Genomic DNA, 19,424 nt, shown 5'->3' on the forward strand with positions numbered 1-19,424 from the left:
CTAGATATGAGTAAAGGGAGGGACACAGACATATACGTACAAGGCACTGGTCCAAATTCAACTGTGGTGAGCTTTTAAGGCGGTACTGGGCTCTTTACCTTTCTGCCCTAACTGCTTAGCTCTTTCATGACAGCAAAGTGCATTTCTGATGGCTCAAGTGACAAAAAGGGACACATTTGTTGGCAGTCTCACTGAGGAGACTGGGTGCAAAAGCCTGGCCTGGGAGCCACCCTGCCCAGTGGGGTTTTCCCCTGTGATTGAAAAGGTGCCGAATAAGGCCCTAATTGGCTTTGGAGAGTGACGTGCCCTTTCCATGACCTTGCAGTGACAGAGCTGCCAAGCAGCAACTGAAGGCTTTTTCCACCGAGCAACCTCCAGAGCCCTGAATTCAATAGCCCAGAGTCAATAACTGCTCACGAGGAAGGAGCCTGGCTGATGCAGCAGCTGCAAACAGCTCCAGCAACTGCTTTTAGAGACCCACTCTATATGGTCCTGCAGGACAATTAATTTTGATTTTACACTTCCTAATGGCCTAAGCAGCAACATGGTGTTACATGAGCATTACTGCTTCTGCCATGCATGAAACACTCACGTATGCAAGGAAATAGTATTCTGAAAGCATTTAACTCCCCATGTATTGAGGATATATGAACGTATTGTTTTATGCCAGAATACAGCTGTCCCATTAAACTGTCAGAAATAACTACATAGGAAGCAAGAACTCCTTGAATAGACGTGGTTCCCAGACAGCATCTGATTTTGCCATGTTTAATAGTGACATTTTAATTTCCACCACACTGGTGAAGCACATTATAGCAGAGCCACAGGGCGAGCCTGCCAAAGGCAGATGGATGATTCATGTTTGCAGAGAAACAATTATGTCAACACTAACCAAATATTCTCTGATGACAAGGTTGCTTCAGACCCATACCAATCATTAATTTATATCACCAATGAAAGAGTAATTAAAAAAAACAAATGCTTTTTTTGGCAGGATTGGAAATCAGGAGTCACAGATCTGCGGCCTCCTCAGTGCATTGCCCTTCATGCTCTGATACCCTCTCCACACAGCATTGCCTACAGTAAGAAACTGCTCTGAAGTCTTGAGGCCACAGAGGCCAGAAAGTCACTTATTCTGATCTCTTCTAAAAACAAACTAGACTTCCCTGAGTCCTTTCCTCTCTTTTGAACCCTAACTCCTCACCCACAGGAACTACAGGATTGTACCTGCCATTGCATTTCACGTGCTCTGCATGACAATGAAAGTATGTTCACTATCCCAGAGCTGGGATATTCACAGTAAACAGGAATATTTTGGAGAAAAATCTCCCCACAACACAGCTGAAGTGGCCTAAAATGGAAGAAACAAAAACCTGATTTTGTATCTTTTCCGGCCTCTTGAGTTCTTCTGCTCCAGAGAGAAGCCAGACCATGAATAAGTAAATGGAGAGCAAGAGATGTGCCAGTGGCTCAACGCACAAGGCAGGACTGGCAGTCATGGCAAATCTTACAGCTGTCTATGTCTGCTCAGTCACAGGCAAATGAAAAGAAACACCAGGAGCTTAAAAGGCTGCATGTGCATCTGCAGAATACAGTGTACTTATCTTTTGGATTGACACACTCTGTAGTCCATAACGATCACCTAAATTCACATCGAACATTAGGTATATGGGTTTTTTCTATATTCAGATTCAATACTTAGAAATTGTATTTGGTGCCTTAGTATACATTTGATTTAAAATCCATGGAGAATGAAGCAACAACAGGATAAAAATCTGCCACTGCACTGTACTGCTGCTGTAATGCTCGGGTTGTAGCAACAACACTGGCCTAAGGAATATTGATATATCAACTGCTTTTGCATTTTTAATATGGCTAACAACTACCAGCTCTCCTTGAATCAAGCAGGATTTTGGGTTTATTTGTTTGTTTGTTTTTTCTTTCGTGAAAAACACAACCAGCTGAAAATTGCACAGTGTCGTTTCTGTTTCTTATGAGAAATCTACAGAGGAAACTCACACATTTCAGAGGAAGCTCTTGTTGGTTACTCTCATTTCATCATACAGACAAAGCAACACTTTAGTGAACAAGGTCAAGAGTGTAATTCCACTGCTGTCACAGGCCTATTGGGATTCTGCCGTTCAAAACAAAGAGACATCTCCAACTGTTAGGAGTATTCAGGGGACACCCCGATTCCATTACACACTTTTTCAGGCAAAAATTATTTGAAACACAACATTAAACTGCACATTTCTACAACACAGATAAAAATCTGGTAAAGGTGACAGATAAAGACCATTCAGAAAACCCTTTTTGATAGTGTATATCAATTCCAAGCCACAGGGAGGCCATATCCATTTTGTCAAAAGGTGTTAAGCATGTGAATTCAGTACAGATGAAGCAGAAGTGTCTGGCCTGTCTGCAAAGGTATTAGAAATGTGTCAATGAAAAAGAAAGAGGGATTAAACTGACAGAAAGAATAAGGCAGGGTTTTATTATATTCAAAGGGGAACTAAGCAGTAGATTTTAATTAGGTGTGTCACAAGATAGCTGTGGAAAAAAGAAAGTAAATCCTAAAACTATGAAATCAATCTATATGGGTACTTGTTTATTTTGGTAGCTAAATGCATATATTTAAACAAACCAGGGAAGATCAATGCTAATGGTTGCTAAGTTTCAAACCAGTTGTGCTTTTTTTATTTCTTTGCGTTTTCCTAATTGCTAAGAAGTGAAAGACAATGACTATAACACAATTAAAATGAGAAATGTTTTTCTCTTCTGTAAATGACGTCTTGGAACTTACAGCCATTATGATTACTGATGACTTTTAATACATTCAGCATTGGCACCTTGATTTTACTTCTTCAAACTGAATTACTCTCACTTAGTCCCACCCAATCCCATTTCTCAGTTTCTTTAGAAACCAGGTGTACAAACACCTCACTGCACTGGCAATAAGTATGGAACTGATCTCATATTCCATCCCATGTATTCACTAACAACGTGGAAGTATAGTGCAAAGCCTTTGAACTATTTCCTTAATGTTATGAATTAAGGCAGGCTGGGGATACTGGAACAAACTATTATATAACATTTAGCTGGCAATAAACCAGGTTCCAGTGATGACATATCCATCACCATAAACCTCAGGTGGAAGCAGCAACCCTCAGCAATACCAGTGGAAAAAATTCACTATTTTATTACACTGGGAGAAGACTCTGTGCCTCCCACATGTCATATTTAAGATAATGCCTCAACTCTTACTTGGCATCACTATCAAGAAGAAAACAATCAACAAACCAGGGAAGGAGGAGAGCCACTGAAAATGGTCTCTTATCCTCATTTTCCATTTACTGCCACTCAACAGTTGTGCCACCCTGATTTCTTTGCATTTTTCAGCACAAACATGAGCCTGTTCACAGAAACGTTGTCACAGGATAGAAACACTGGATCATTTTTCTTTCAGCCAAACAAAGTCAACGTTAAGCAGGAGTACACTCAGTCTGCTTGTGGCTCTTCCTGCGACAATGTAGTTTCATGTTACATTGTGGGTTATAGCAGGCTGCTCAGACACTTTCATTCATCACTTGGGGGAACTTCAGCTCCCTCAAGCCAAAAAAAGGTGTGAGAACTTGCCTTGGTGAAGTATTGCAAAAGTAATTTCCTACAGGAGCGTGCTCTGGCATTTCCTGCCAGAACAATGAAGATCACTCCCAAACTTCTGCTAAGGCTTTTTGCAGACTGCCAGCCACCCCAGCTGCTCCAAGGGTTAGTATCTCAGCAGCACAACTGCCAAGCACAGCCCTTTCTCCACCAGGACTCTGACTGGCATTCCCAAGAATTTCCTTCAAGGTCCTTTCTTCACGTCTTTGCCACAGCATGGAGCCAAACATGCCATACCTCTCCTGTGGCAAGATGAGAACCTCCTCCTGCCTTTGAAAAGAAGCAGAGAAAGAAATTATGTAATCCAGACCCTGAAAACCCTCCTGAAAGTTGTCTTTCAGAGGCACTTGCAAGCACATGAGCTGTTCCTGTACACACACATGCAGAGTTTTATGCTGTTTCCAATTACCTGACTCATTCATATTTATGTTTCTAGTGCTTACTTAGTAGTGATTCCTTTGGAGAAGGCCTCTAGACACAACGAGGCTGCTGAAACACTCTAAAGCCACTATGCTGGTGGTCTGATTTTACTGAATTAATTGTATTATTTTTAATACAGCACCACAAATAGGCAAATAGTTTCTGTAAGCAGAATAACACAGATTTCCATGGAAGGGCTTACTTCTCATGTTCAATAGCACCTGAGTCAGTCAGGATTTTTCTTACTGCCACCAAGAATAACAGAAATCAGAATTTTTAGAACTGAACTGGTATTCCATCTCATGTATTCACAACAACTTAGTAAGCAGCAGTTAAAAGGATTTTCTATTGTTGGCAGTCTGCCCTATATTGCATCTAAAAATGAGAAGCACCTGGCTGTCACAGACAATGGAACTAAATTACCTCTGTTGTTTCTGCATCACTACTCTACAGTTTAAAATTAAATGTAATGCTGAGCTTGTGAGCTGTCCATAGAGGAGATAGCTTGGAGAAGACACGCTGCTCCATCATTTTTGACCCCTGGAGCAGTATACTTCTAGCTGTCAGTGCCTCTTCAGTGGGTTGCAGCTCCACTCCCATGAGACTCTACCATGAGTGAATTCCCCGCTCTCCTTTAGGTCCTCAAGTGTATTGCTTCGCTAATGAAACCAAAGCATGGAGCAATTATTAGCAGTTCACTTTATTAACTGTGTTTTATTTTAGGGCTAATTCTACATTTTTTGTTATGCGCACCCTCCCACTAATGTGATGGCACCGGCTGTCTGTAAGCAATGTTCTTGTTTAATTAACCAGGAAAGAAAGTTTTGCTATTGAACAAGTAGTGACTTTGTAAATTTACCTATACACTTCTAGTAATGTCTACTCCAGCTCCAGTGGTACTAACCCAAATGTGAATGAACTAAACAAACGCTGTGTAATTAATTACTTTCCTGATGGTTTAAATCTCAACACATCAATCTTTCAGAAAGGGCTTCAGCTGGCAGCTAGAAAGCTATTACAAACCAGTTTATATGACACTGCTAGCACACAAAATCTGCCCACCACTGGCTCCAATACCCTTAGGCTGGGGGTTTACTGCTCTCTTAGGATTCATTTTGCCCTGATGATTTCAGTGTATTCTTCATCTGAACACAGCTAAGTACAAGGTTGCACTGATGACAGACCACCACGTTTCTGTAACATGGCTGAACAACACGTCACCAATTACTCAGGCCATGCCAGGGAAATGAACACAGAAATGCAATCACATCTCTATGGCCAGCTCTGAGCCTCAGGACCAGTATCTGTGGAATCAAAGTCTTTTTCCCTGCTGTCCAGGATATCACATTCATCTCCATGACAAGTTACTATGGCAACTAAACCTGGGCTTAGTGGATGAAGGCACTGCTGTGCAAGTCAGTGTTTATTTTGCCAGTAATATGGCTGGGGTCTGGCTGTCCATGTAAGATGGAAGTAACAAGGATTTTTTCTCTCTCTGCTCTTCACTGTCTTTCCATTGACAAAAAGAATGACTTTAGCACCTAAAGGCATATCTACTTTGATCTCAGCTTTTCTGCTTAACTCGATACCAGTTGCAGGATGATACTGGAAAAAGCTGGACTGAGATGTAAAAGCAAAGATTGCAACTCATGCTCTCTGCTCACTCCTCGTGGGTGAATTTTTACCAAAGCCCAGCTTCATTCACCCACACAGAAGTGACCAGAGCCACCACCAAAAGTCCCAGGAGCAGGGCTCAAGCAGCACTGCATAGCTGCTGCTGAGACTGAACAGCCTGGGCTGCCTGCAGTTTGTTGAATTCAGGTCACTTGAAAAGCTTTTCAACATAGTAAGGACCACAGCAGACACTGAAACATACACCAAGCAAGCCTTGGGTTCTCCCTCTGCTCCTCCTCCCTCAGTACAGATGGGAGCTAGAGAACCAAGGTACTCAGTCTGATTTTCACGCCTTGGTCCTGGTCCTGCAACACTGCAGTGAAGAACTTGCACGTCTCTATGGTCAGCTACAAAGGCACAGATTTAAAAGACAGTTTGTTTGGAGTTTGTTGGAGACTTTTTCTTTCTTTTTATTTTTAAAGGCTGAAAACCCATGAGAATTAAAGTTAATAAAATTCTTTATTTCTGGTAACCAATACCAATGAACTGTGGCTTTACAGTTTACTGGTATTACTTGAATAGCCAAAATCTTCTCCTTCCTCATTATCTGGAGCATAAGATAATGCCTGTGTGATAAGGACCAAAGATTTAACTGAATGTACCCCTCTCTGAAAATGTTTACAATGGCTTCAATACCTTGCTAATTGCCATAGGCACTGCTAAGGCTCTCCCAGGAAAAACAAGAGCTTGCAAAAGAAGTTGGACATTTGTTTTGTCTTCAAAGCCTGCAAACATTTACCACCAAATTAATGATTTCTGCCAAGTCAGTGCTGGATATGACATGTCAGTAACCTGGAACTTGTCATTCACTGGATAACTAGAAAATGCTCTTCCATAGCACTGTCCTTTGAGTGAAAGGACTTCTTTCTGATCCAATACCTTCTCTTCACACCTCACCTTATGTGTTTCTTGAAGTGCCTTCAAAAGCTTTACCCAGCACAAAATCCTGCAGTATCTGATGTTGCTGTTATTCCAACGAATCTTGTGCTCCTGCTTCTCCCTGGAAGGAGACCAGGCAGGAAAAGGGGAGAAGGGCTTCCTGCAGGCCTGCAGATCATGCTTCTAATGAAAAGAGAGAGGAGGAACAGAGAGAGAGGACATGGCCATGTCTCCTGAACATGGCTAATCCTTTCCAACATATTGGGCTAGTCAGGATCTGACCTCTCCACCTATCAAGCTGCAGGGATGGAGAATGTACACGGCAGAGACTTGCCTTGCTTTGAATTCAGTCTCTCCTCACTACACAGACCTGTGAGCAAACCAGACTTAGATCATCTGTTGCCCTGAAATGATCAAACATTTTTTATTTTCAACTGACTCTGTCAGATAACTAATAATAACCTATAGGGGGATGTACCATAGATTGGACAAACTTCAATCTATAAGTGTTGCTCTTGCCTCTGGGAGGGCATCTTCTGAGAATCTGGAGGAATGAGAACTTCAGAGAATGAAGAGAAAGCCTTACCCATGCTTGGCCCCAGTGTGTTGCTCAGCCTTGCAACTTTCTCTGCCTCTTTTTTTAGGAGAAGACAGAAAAAAGAATGCTTTTCAAAATACTGCAGACTGGAGAAGCTTAGTAACTAAGTTAGTCTTTCCTCTGGAGACCTCTAAGTCTCTAGTACGAAGCACAGTTATTGTTTATGCAGACACAGATATAAGGAGACAAAGAAGGCTTAGGCCTGAGACTACTCACAGAAAACAGGGAAAAATACACACCATTTAGATTAGAAGATGAGTAGTTACAAAAACCAGAAAATTAAAGCTTCCTAGACAGTAAACCAAGGACTAAAGTAAACTAATTTTATAACAGCAATATATTAGAACACTTTTTAGTTTCCATCCTTACAGTGTTAGCACTTCTGGCAAAAACGACCCTGCTGGACTGCCTTGAGGAAGAGGTCAGATACTATGAGCCACAAAAATGGCTCAGAATCATCAATGCTGACTTCTCAGAAATTCTATTTAAGCTACACTGCCAGTCAGCAGATACATAGCTGTTTCCATGCCACTCTCATTTACTTCATAAAAGCAAATTAAACCCCAAATCCGACTTCCTATAATGAGAACTAACCATGAGGGAAGCAGCAAACAAGCACCATGACAAAGAAGAGGAAGTATAAATGTAGTAAGCTTCAACACAAGCAGCAAATTCAAAAACAATTGAAATGGTAAACAAATTCAATTTTCAATTCACTATTTTATTACACTGGGAGAAGACTTATGAACACACTCTCCCACACCTGGTCTCTTGAAGTACCAATGAAGTTACTTTACCTCCACCCACACAAAACCATCACAAAAATATTCACTCAATGAGCTCCTACCATTTAATAAGCCAAAATGCCTTAGCAGTAATTTTACACTTGGAAAAAGGAGGAGAAAATCTATTCTGGACATGAGGAGGTATGTTCAAGTACAGTGTGATTATGCCTTGAAAACATAAATCCTGGGGAGCAAAAGCAAGGAGGCAAAAAGATGATAAAAAAGAGCTGATGAAGCAAAGCAAAAAATTCAGTGACCCTGCAAGTCTCTGAAGCCTTTGAAACATCAGGCTCTTTGCTTTCATGCCATGTTCTGTCAATAAATCAGGAAAAGCCCAAGAACCCATTTGCAGATTTAGTGAGGGTTTCAGGCTGTATGGAAAAGTCAAATCAACTTGCGATGTTCTGCTTGTTGTACAATGATGAAGGCACAGCTTCCCTACGTGGCTCCAAGCACAGCACAAAATGGAAGTGCCTGCAGTCTCCTAGCAGCTCCAGACAACACAAAAGCCAGAACAATGCCTGTGCCAAACATGGTTAATATGATCATATTGCATTACAGTCATTGCAGTGATATTGGACAAATGTTATGTTGCATGAGGCTATACAATAATTGGGCAGTAATCAGTAAAAACATTAAGTCCCTGTTTTACAACTGCTTCATCAGTAGCTATAAAACAACAACCTAATAAAGAGCATAAAACTAAAAAGAACTGAGATTAACAAGGCGTGTCATGGCAGTTTAGATGTAAAAGTCACTTTAGCAATATAGAATTGAACAACACTGTTTAAAACCATGACCAGAGAAGATTTACTATTCCATATTTTAAAAAGAAAATAAATAAAAAGAAGCTATTCCAATGGCCTAGTTTTCATAGCAAATATGTCATGCTGGTAAGCAAAACACAGCACCTCGATGCTCACCAAAAAAAGCACTATATATTGGAGAGCTGACTATAGCACTATCAGTCCCTAATCAGATAACCCTGCATGGACAATGCTAATCACTGAAAAGATGAAAGAGAGAGAAAGAAACATTAGAAAAAGCTTTGGCCGATATTCAGATATGAATTTTGACTGTACAAGTAGGTATATTTATGGCAGAGTCCAAGAATGATCAGACAAGCCATTAGAGAATGAAAGCAGTTCCTTCCAAGTTGTTTTTATCAGGCTCTGAATACATCACCTCATTTTTAGTAGGTTCTGGTATCATGTGCAGTTAACATGTAATTATTACAAAACTGTGATTGCATCGTTAGCAGAAGTTTAATTATATCATTGACATTAGTGATGCCATAACATCAAGCTCAATAATAGTTCATAACAAAACCTACAATTAGCACAATTTTTCCTCCCTTTTACACCAACCAAAAGTGTTCAGCTTGGAGAAGCCTAATAGTCCATACAGAAGTGAGCTAGGGCTGAACCTGAAAGGATTCCTGGCTGGTAATTTAGTAATATGGTAATTAAAGTCTTTTCATGATGTAATTACACATCAACTACAAAAGGACAGCTGCTATACAACACTGCCAGGGTACGTGGCATGAAATGATTAGATTTGAGAAGCTTTGGTGGATAAACTGAATACCACAGACATAAGTCTGAGGTATAGCTGGCACCACACAGTACATTATTATTCAAGTCTCACACTTAATGTTTCTTTAGTCTCATTGTGATAGTAACAGTTTGTTACACATACCTTGGTCCTCTGACAGCAGAAGCTGTTCAAAACCCCACTTTAAAAGCTTCTGCTGTTTTGAAGTTCCCTGAAATTATAAAGCCTAACCTTTGGTTAGGTTTGCATGAACCCAAAATGTTTATTTCCCACACAAAACCTTCTGTCACAGATTCCTATCTGTGGGAAACTTGATTTATTTGCAGGCTTTTTCCAGGGGGTAGCAGAGAGGGAAGAAGGAGAATGAGGAGAGGGGAAAGGCACAAATGAGTAGGTGAACTCAGAGAAACTAAAAACTAAGGATTTCGTCATCTAGTTCCAACAGCAACAAGACGAAGTCCCCTGTTTGAGAGAAAAAGCAAACCCACCCTTCTTCTCGAGAGCAGATAACCATTTCTTGAAGTAGTTTCCTTACTGTACTTCTCACTGCCCTCCCTTTTATCTGTAGAAACAATTAAGTTGACTATACAAGGCATGAGACAGCAAAAAGAAACTTATTTTTCTCAACTAACACAAATAAAATTTCTTGACTACAAAACTGGGCTCTTCAAAATACAAGAATGCACTGTGCACTGTGGCAGGGGGCAGATGACCTCAGAGTGGCTTGTCTAGCCCTAAAATGTCATTTGTGTCATGACAACAACCCAGATGTTTTGCAACAGCTGGTTTTTTTCCCTGTAAGTGGGAAAGAGGGGATTTGGTGGGAGAGAGACCCAAACCAACTGATCTACAATTAAAACTTTTAAAATTTCTTTTGAGCAAGGAAAGTCTAGGAATGGACATGGCTGAAAATGAAACATTTTGAAACAATTCCCCTCAGCACAAGAGAGACTTTCTGTGAGATCCATTTCGGAAGTGCAAAACCAAACTATTTTGAATCTGGAGGGACTTTATTACCAACAAGATGTCAGGAATGAGAATTTGAATCCTGGTTAAAAAAACACCCAATCTTCCTGATGGTCTCCTTTTTGTTTCCTGCCCTTCTTCTTTTTCTGAACAGATGTTCTGGGTAGACTTAGTGAACATGCAAAACTTCTTGAAGACTTATTATGTTTAACTACAGTGACACCAATACTCTGGCACCAACTCCAGATCACCACCAACAGCAGTGTCTTGCACTTGGGTATCAGAGGCTGCAGTGGAGCTGAGGCTGTTCTCAGGGAGCACAGAAGGAATCCTGAGGGAACTGAAAACAGCCAATTCCAGTAATTTAAGAACAAAGATCTTGGCTACTCAGATGTAAGTCCTGCACACCCAGTTTTACACAGAACACTTTTAAGAGACAATAAAGCAAATTAGTCAACTCAGAGAAAGAGGCTCAACTGTACTTCAAGTGCAATAGCACAGGAAAACATGATTATTTCTCATTTAATGGCAGAAGAAATATAATGTATTTCAGCTAGTAGCTCTGCTGACCAGGTAGGTGATCACCTCAAACATGTTTGCAGCTACGCTGTGAGGACTCACTTGACATTTGATACAAAAAGGAGATTCAAATATGACACTTGTCAATAGAAACTGAGTGAACAACTTGCAACACATACAACAAATTTAGCATCTTAAAAACAATCAGCAACATGAAAAGAACAGGAATTTTATGCACAAAGGATTTATCTGCCTTCCTACACAGTGTAAAGCAGCAAGAGACAAAAATCCTAGGTTTAAACTACAAAACCCTTGAGTGTTGTCTCTGTAAGTAAGTGGGTGTACACACTACAAACATGAACTGTGTAAGCACAAACCTTAAACACAAACATAGCAGTCTTCACCTAAAGCCTGATGCTTTAAGTCTTAGCTTTCATATTTCTCAGATTCTGAATTGCATTAGTATGTAACTCTGAATTTCATATAAAGTGTTAGCAAGTTCTCTTCACAGTTTAGTTAACAAAACAAACCTTTTCCAGCCTGAGAACCAAGGATACCATTAAAGTTTCAGTCCCAAAAAGTGTAAACAATGGTGAATTGAGAAGAGCAAACTGGGAGGATGGGATTTCCTAACCTGAAGCTGCAATTGGACAATCAACCCCAATTTGTAAATGGACCAAAACTTAAAGTGTGAAAAATCATGACCAGTCATCCATCTTGGGTGGAGCCACGGCCAGGCTCTTGTACTGCCCAAGGTGTATCCTCTAAAGGCCTTTTAATAAATACCTACTTTACTCCTTTAACATTGTCTACCCTCTGTTCCAGGTAGCCTCTTTAGGCATCAAGACAAGATGGTTCAATACCCTTGCAGATGTTAATTACTCAGCTATTAATGAACAGAATACATGAGAGTTAGTATTGCATGTGAACTCTTCTCCCTGCCCTGTTTATGCAGTGCACTGCCAAAGAAACATGTGAAGTCTGAAGTCTTGCAAGAAGAGCCTCATTATCTCTCTCCAATGGTGGTAAGGGCAGGGTGAGAGAGGGGAAAAGAATGCAAGTGAGAGACTTCCAGTATGCTCCTATCTTTAGCAACATCAGAAGACAAAGAAAATGCTCCTTATCATGATTCTTCGAGAACCTAACTTCAAAATAAAGTAAAGCAACAGCTCCTGAGCAGCAGCATTCAGTTCTGAGAATTGGACAAGCACTTGAGCTAGAACAGGACAAGGCAAAAAACCTATACTGTGATTAGCCTGTTTCCCTCTCCTCCTCCCCTAGGGCAAGAGTAGCAGCTATTTGCATACGGATCACTACCTTCAATTACACGAAAATCTGGAAGCCAAATGGCCTATCAAGACTAAGCCTGGCAACAGGAGCCAAAGGACTTTCCATGTAGCCTTACATGAACAAATGTAGCCTTACCAGTTGTTCCAGATACAGTCACCTTGTCAGTGTTCAACACACAATTCTACTACACACCCAACACCTCTTCTGTTTCAATGGCCTTTTAGCACCTTTCCACTTCTCTGCAAACATTAAGTCATTCCGAAACTTCTACAGGACCAGAAGTGCTATCAGTTTCCCTGACTGCAACCACAGCTCAAGATACTGGAACGCTATCTCTGGCACTTGCATTCACTTCTGTGAGAAGTGCTAAGTGTCCAGCCAAGAAACAGAATCTTGTGATGCTGCCTGCTTTAAGGGACTCAGTAACATCAGGGCTGGGCAGTTAGGGGTGAAAGATTAGATGGGGAAACAACACACTTACCTGCTATCCCCAGCGTTTGCCACATAAAGCTTCCCCAATAAATACACCACCACCAGGGCTGTGCAGCCACCAGAAATGTTATACACGGTCCTCTCTCGCTCTATCTGCAAATCCTGGGGGAGAAGAGAACAAGGGTTATAAAGACAGCATTGCAATTAGTGCTTGAGAAAATGAAGTCTCCCGGAGATACCAAAAATACAATAGAGTCTTTATTAAACTGTATGTCGCACTGTCTGCCTTTTCTTGCAGCTATGAGCTAGGACAAGAACAGAAAGTTGAGGAGTTCCTATTACTTATACAAAGATGTTTGGGAAAAATAAGGCCAGGAGACTGTAAAACATCAGGTATTAAGGAATAAACAGCAACTCTCACAGATGCAAGAGAATTTGCTACAGCAAAATCACAATGAAGGCAAAGATAAATGAAGCTTAGCAACAGGTACCTGATGGTATAATTGGAGAGTGCTTTACATAGACAGCAGATAACTAATGAGACCCAGCTACAACATCAGTAACTACCTACTTCCCAAGAGGAATGCTAGGTTTGTGGGGTATACACCTTAAAAACAACAGCAAGATGCAGTTGTGCCACAAGGCTACCTTTCAAAAACGCAGGGAATGAGAGGACACTAAACTGATTCTGAGTGCAAGAAACTTATATATTAAAAGAGTCCTTCTGCTTAACAGAAGTGGAGAATGCAAATTATACTTTGCAACAACAGTCCTGGAAAGTAAAAAAACCAAACACATAAACACACACATGTATATATATAAATACACATACAATGCCCCAAGAAAGCTTGCAGAACACAGAGTAAGTAAGTAAATGAGCTACTTTCATTCATACATTTCAAACAAACACTGAAGTGTATGTAAATGAATTAATTCTGCTGTCTGTAGTTTAGCTTCAGGTAGTAACACACTACAAATCACCCTTCTCCCCTGTATCCATTTCAAACTGATCTGTTCTTATAATATTGGATTCAAATAGGGAGCATCATTTAACATCACTATTGCAAGTACTGGCAGATCTTTTCCAGCTAAACCCTGCCTACTTTTATGTGCTTTTTAAAATAAATATATGTTGACCTGATCTATACTTCAGCCATTTTCATATCTGCACCAAAGAACAAACAGCTCAAATTGTTCATGCCTTGGGGTATGAAATTTGGAGCTTTATTTCAGAGCTAAATTTATCTGAAGAAAAACACTACAATAAATAAAGACTGTGACAGGTGCAATTTGATCAAAAATCTGCAGAGGTGGGAGGAGGCCCCTGTCCCATGCTTTATCTCCTACAAATTTGAGGGGAGGGAGCTGACCTGGTGCAGCAGCAGGGATTCTCAGCAGCACTTGGGCACTGCCCTGAGCCAATGGGCAGAGGTGTCTGTCACAAATAACTTGCTGACTCCTCACTGGCCAATGCACACACATCCCATTTGTGCCATGAACACAGTGCTGAGGTGCTGTCCCAGCAGGCCATCCTCAGCTGTGCGTGCAAACTGCACGTGGCTGCCACAGGGACATGGGATCTACTGCATTCACCAACTTTTTGCGGGGGATGGGTGGTAAGGACCAGGAGGAAAACACCTCCAAGCTATAAATCATATCTTGCAGAACCTTTGGTCACAGACATGGACCTGTTATAAATGCCTCTTTATCTAATCTTGCCATAGAAAAGCTGATTCTCCTCCCCATGGCTTCTGTATTTCTTAAAATTAAGCTGAAAAGAAAGTTCAAAGGAATCTGACATTTCTAACCATCAAAATAATTTAAACTTACAAATATTACAGATTTTCCAAGCACTGCCAGGAATTTTAAGAAACCTTCATTTCCACAGTTCAGAATATCCTCCAAGACCTTCAAACAATGTGCATTCCTCACCTGCTTTCAGCTCTGTCATACATATACTTTGCAAGTGCTGGAACGTCTAAATTAAAATGTATTTCTTCCAATAAGTAGATTTCAGAAGCATCTATTATAGGAGAGAACATGGATAATCCTTAGGGCCTCTTTTTCAGAACATTCTTGTCTTAAACTACATCTGTGTACTGAGTTTTCTCAAATCATTGCTGTTGTTGGGTTCTCCCATCTAGAACTTCAATTTAGTACCATGACTTGTCAGAGTATATTGAGTAGTATGCATGTTTCAATATTACATACTTTGCTTGACATTTTCTTTTTCAACAGCAAGGAAAGAAGGCAAGGCTTCCTAACAGCTCAACAAGATTTGGAGGAGAAAAATAAAGCAAAATAAAACTAAGCTCATCAATGCCTCCAATTCGCTCTGATGTAGAGACATTGGCTTTTAATGAAATACATTGTAACAGTGGTCCTGGGAAAGTAGTACAAACATGGGCAGAAGCCCCAAAACGCCTCTAAATCCTTTATGAGTGTAAAGGGGCTCATTCTAGACAGAGTGTATACAAAGCTTTCCTCATTTTCCAGCAGGAGAGAGATTTCTGAGGTAGTGTATCTTTTGTTGTTGTTGGTTTTGGTTTGGGTGGGGTTTGTTTGTTGGTTTTGTTTGTTATTTTTCCCCGCAGGAGCAGTTAATTTAGCCGGAGCCGTGCCGTCCGCGCCGGGACACGAGCTGCAGCGGGTGGCAGCTGCTCCCAAGGGCTGCCCCAGGCCTGCTCCCCTTCCCTGGTGCGGGATGCGGGAGGGCGAACCGCAGCCTGCAGAGAGCACCGCGACGAACCGAGCAGGTGAGGGCGAGCACGGCGGCGAGGAGGAGGCGGGAGCGCCCCGGGCCAGGGCGAGGGCGAGACCGGGGCCGCGCTCCCCACAGGCCGGGGCCGCCTCCTCGGGGCCGCGGCGCGCCCGGCGCGGGCCGCTGCTGCCACCTGGCGGAGGCTGCGCGCAGCGGCACCTCCATGAGCATCCGCTCGAGCCGCAGGCCAAGGCAGGGCCGGCTACGGGAACCGGGAGGGTCTGGAATGGCTGCGGAGACGGAGACCCCATGGCCTCCCTGGGCAGCCTGTTCCAGCGCCCTGGCACCCTCAGCGTGAAGAAGTGCTTCCTCCAGTGCAGGTGAAACTGTGGTTTAGTTTATGGCCATTTATCCTCATCCTGCAGCTGGGCAGCACTGAAAAGAGTCTGGCACCATCCTCTTGACACCTGCCTTTCAGATATTTATGCACATTAATGCCATCCCCTCTCAGTCTTCTCCAGACTAAACAGCATAGCTACCTCAACCTCTCCTCACAGAGAGATGTCCCAGTCCCTCAATCGTCTTTGCTGCTGTGAGAAACAGCTACTCATTTTTCATAGTTTCACATTACTTATCTATCACACTGCCCTGTGCTGGACCCTCTCCAGTCTGAGGAGGCCAGACCTGAACACAGCACTTCAGGTGTGGCCTCACTAGGGCAAAGGAGAGAGGGAGCATCACCTTCCTCAACCTGCTGGCCACACTCTTCTCCCCCTCTTTTCACCTATATTTATCCTCAGAGCAGCAGCCTTTCCTCCAGGATCTCAACCTTGCTATGACAGAAAGCAGCTTTACACACACAGTATTAGGTACCTGGTAAAAAAAGTTTCAGATGGCATAAACATAAAATTAACTCCTTAGCACACTTTACATCAAATGCCTGTAATTCTATTTAAACTCTCAATTCTAGTGGCTATATATGAGAGGAAACTTTCAAAAAAGTGAACTGTACAACACATGCCATTCTCTCAAGACTGTTCAGTTAATTAAAATGGCACCAATCTAGAAAAAGCACCTGTCTAGATTTCATCTAAGTAAAAAAAAAAAAACCTCAATAAAAAAAGAAAATCATGATACAATGAATGCAGATGTATACCTCCCAATAAATCATACAGACTAATTCTGTACCATTTCTTCCCATTTAAAGTTAAATAGGGTTCAGAGTAGAAAAGGTGCTCTCTCCTCTTAACCTTTCTTGCAAATACATACAGCATCATACATGTATACAAGGTTAAATACAGGGAAAGGACAATAATTTGATGTTTCTATCCAGTATGGAACTGCACTCCTGGCTCCTTTGAACTGAATCTATAAATGCACATCTTAAAACTCAACAGATGAAAATTAGAGGATTTGACTTATGGCACCTTCAGAACTTGAGCTTATTTATTTCCTTTTAACTGGAACAATTGTGATACTGACAACTACTGACATTTGCTGTTTTTTAGACAGAGCATTAAATTATCTGAAAACACAGCACAAACTTCCTAATTCCAGTTTCAACACAGAAAACATCATTTAGATGTACTTCAAAATGGAGTCAATTTAATTGCTAAATGTCTAAGTTAGGCAATGATGATCTGTGTCAGCTTTCCAGAGTGTTTTACTGCATGTAGCTGTTAGACAAGAACTGTCAAAAAAACCCCATGTCCAATAAAGGAAAAATAATTTTTAAAAGCCTTTTGAAAGCCATGAATCACATTTAATTGAGACTTGAGGAAAAAACAGGGAAACCTTAACTAGAATTCAAAAGCAAGTTGGGGAAAAAAATAATGGAAATAGGGAAAAAAAATGCTCCCAGGAAAAGAGGATAAGTCATCATTAGATAAACCTGTCAGGTCGGACTCTTTAAAAAACAGTATCTTATCTACTTGTTACTTTCACTCTGTTCACAAGAATCCTTTACAGCAATTGATGATTCAGGAAAAATCACCAAGAAGTCTGCCAACGTGTCCAGGAAACATGAGCTTTCCTCAAGTGCCAGCTACACTGGTACACTCTGCTGGCACAAAACCCTTGTACACACTGCACATCTTGACTGCCCTGACCTAACTCAACAACATCTATCACGTTCCAGTACAAACAAGGGCTGATTAAACAATGTGCTGTGGAAGAGGCCCAAAGTCTTCATGCAAAGACTAGAAGGAGTATAAGCTAGCAGGAAGTTAAATAGAGACAGGAGAAAGATCAAGCACTGCAAGCACAGATGAGACACAGAAATGCTGATTTTATGAATTGCTCCCTTACACAGATGAAAGAAAACACTCTTTTGCCTAAACCAAGTATAAGTCCAAAATTCCCCTCAGAGCTTAAAGTAGATACAATTTAATTATCTACCGCTTTCCTTAAGCTGGCCATTTTTATAAGATTTCCTGTAAAACTTAATGCTGAAATTACATTGCATTGGAGTAGTCATTTGTTTATCAAAGACAATGACGAACTTCAGCCCTCTAATATAAAGCATGTGGGAATTAAGATACTTGATATGTAGCATGTGATCAAAGATGCAGTGAGGAAAATGTTCTGTTTAGAAACAGAGAGAACAGATTAGCCTGAGCTATGCAATGAATACCTGAACACCATAACTGTAGTGAGTTATCCAGTGTTTCTGCATTTGTCATACTCTACCCACAAAAGCCCTCACAACCAGATCTCTGAACATAAGCTGAGATGGTCTTCTCTGTGAACACCTACCAGAGATGTGAAGTCAAAATAAAGCAGTGCAATAACAGCCCTGTTCACTCAGACACGTTCAGGAAGGCAGCAATGGGAAATGCACAGGCTGCTCTCCTAAGAGAGGTAGAGAACAGCCCTTCTACACTCTGTTACTTTCACTGCCCAGTCCCACAAAACTCCACTTCTCATCTTGCCTGCACTTGGAAACAGTTTAAACAGAAGAGAATCCCGCCATGCTCTCAGAGGCTGGCACTCTTCTGGCCTCAGAATTACACAAACTGAAGCATGAAATTGGTGTTCCTCTAAAGCATGCTCTGAACCCACTAGGGTGCAGTGGATGGGCACGGTCATCTTCTCCCTCATTTCTCAACAAAGAAGGGACCAATCTTGTCCTCCCTTTCTGAAAAGGTGTGCTAAACTGACAGATTTTCATGCACCCTCTTTCTTTTCATCTAGCAGAAATTGAGCCCACTACCCACAGTGCACAACCTGCCCACACAACCCCCACTGAAGTACGCCTAACCCATGGCTGTGAATGCTGCTCCTGGACCTACCCACCTGCAAGTCCAAACCCAGCTGGTGGGTCTGCTTGCCTGCACTTCCTTGGGAAGAAAGAACAATCCAGCAAAAGATAATTGTTTTTCAGAACTCAAAGTGAAGTACTACTTGTAACAACAACTGTAGTCTCTAATTAAATGCATGTACTGGATGAAATTCACATACATCAAGAAAAACAATGATCAGATATTTCTTTTCAGACAACAAATAAAACCACTGGGAAACACTGAATAGTTCACAGTCCTTTTTTTCAAATAAGAGGCTTTTCTGAAAACTACAGCAACAAAATTAAAAAAAACCACAACACTATCAGACCTCCCAAAGCCTGATCCACATGTACTTACTGGCAGGCCAAATTTTTGCTCTGCCTGACAAGAATGACTTTCAGTAATGTGGAGAAATGAGGGGGGGAAGTTGTGGAGGAACTACATCAACTATAGAAGAGGAAAAAACAGCTTCCATAGGGAAATAGATGGATATTCTGTTCCCATAGGGCCATGATTTCCTGACAGTTGTTCAGGTTGTACACAAGTCAGGAAGGTGGTAGGAATGAACTTCATGCCCCACTCACGCACAAAATTTGCCTCAGTGAAGAGCTGCAGACACTACTCCACAGACACTTCTCCAACACCAATGTGAACTCTGGGTC

General features: G+C 41.4%; 1 protein-coding gene across 1 annotated transcript in view; it reads right to left on the reverse strand.

Moving 5' to 3' along the window:
• PPM1H (protein phosphatase, Mg2+/Mn2+ dependent 1H) overlaps positions 1 to 19,424 on the reverse strand; it is a 129,736-nt gene that overhangs the window by 44,310 nt on the left and 66,002 nt on the right. The window contains exon 4 of the mRNA XM_059472413.1: positions 12,830 to 12,942. Within this exon, the coding sequence (XP_059328396.1) occupies positions 12,830 to 12,942 (113 nt within the window). The remainder of the gene's footprint in view (positions 1 to 12,829; positions 12,943 to 19,424) is intronic.

This window comes from Ammospiza nelsoni, chromosome 5 (genome assembly GCF_027579445.1).
Source record: "Ammospiza nelsoni isolate bAmmNel1 chromosome 5, bAmmNel1.pri, whole genome shotgun sequence".
Taxonomy (NCBI): domain Eukaryota; kingdom Metazoa; phylum Chordata; class Aves; order Passeriformes; family Passerellidae; genus Ammospiza; species Ammospiza nelsoni.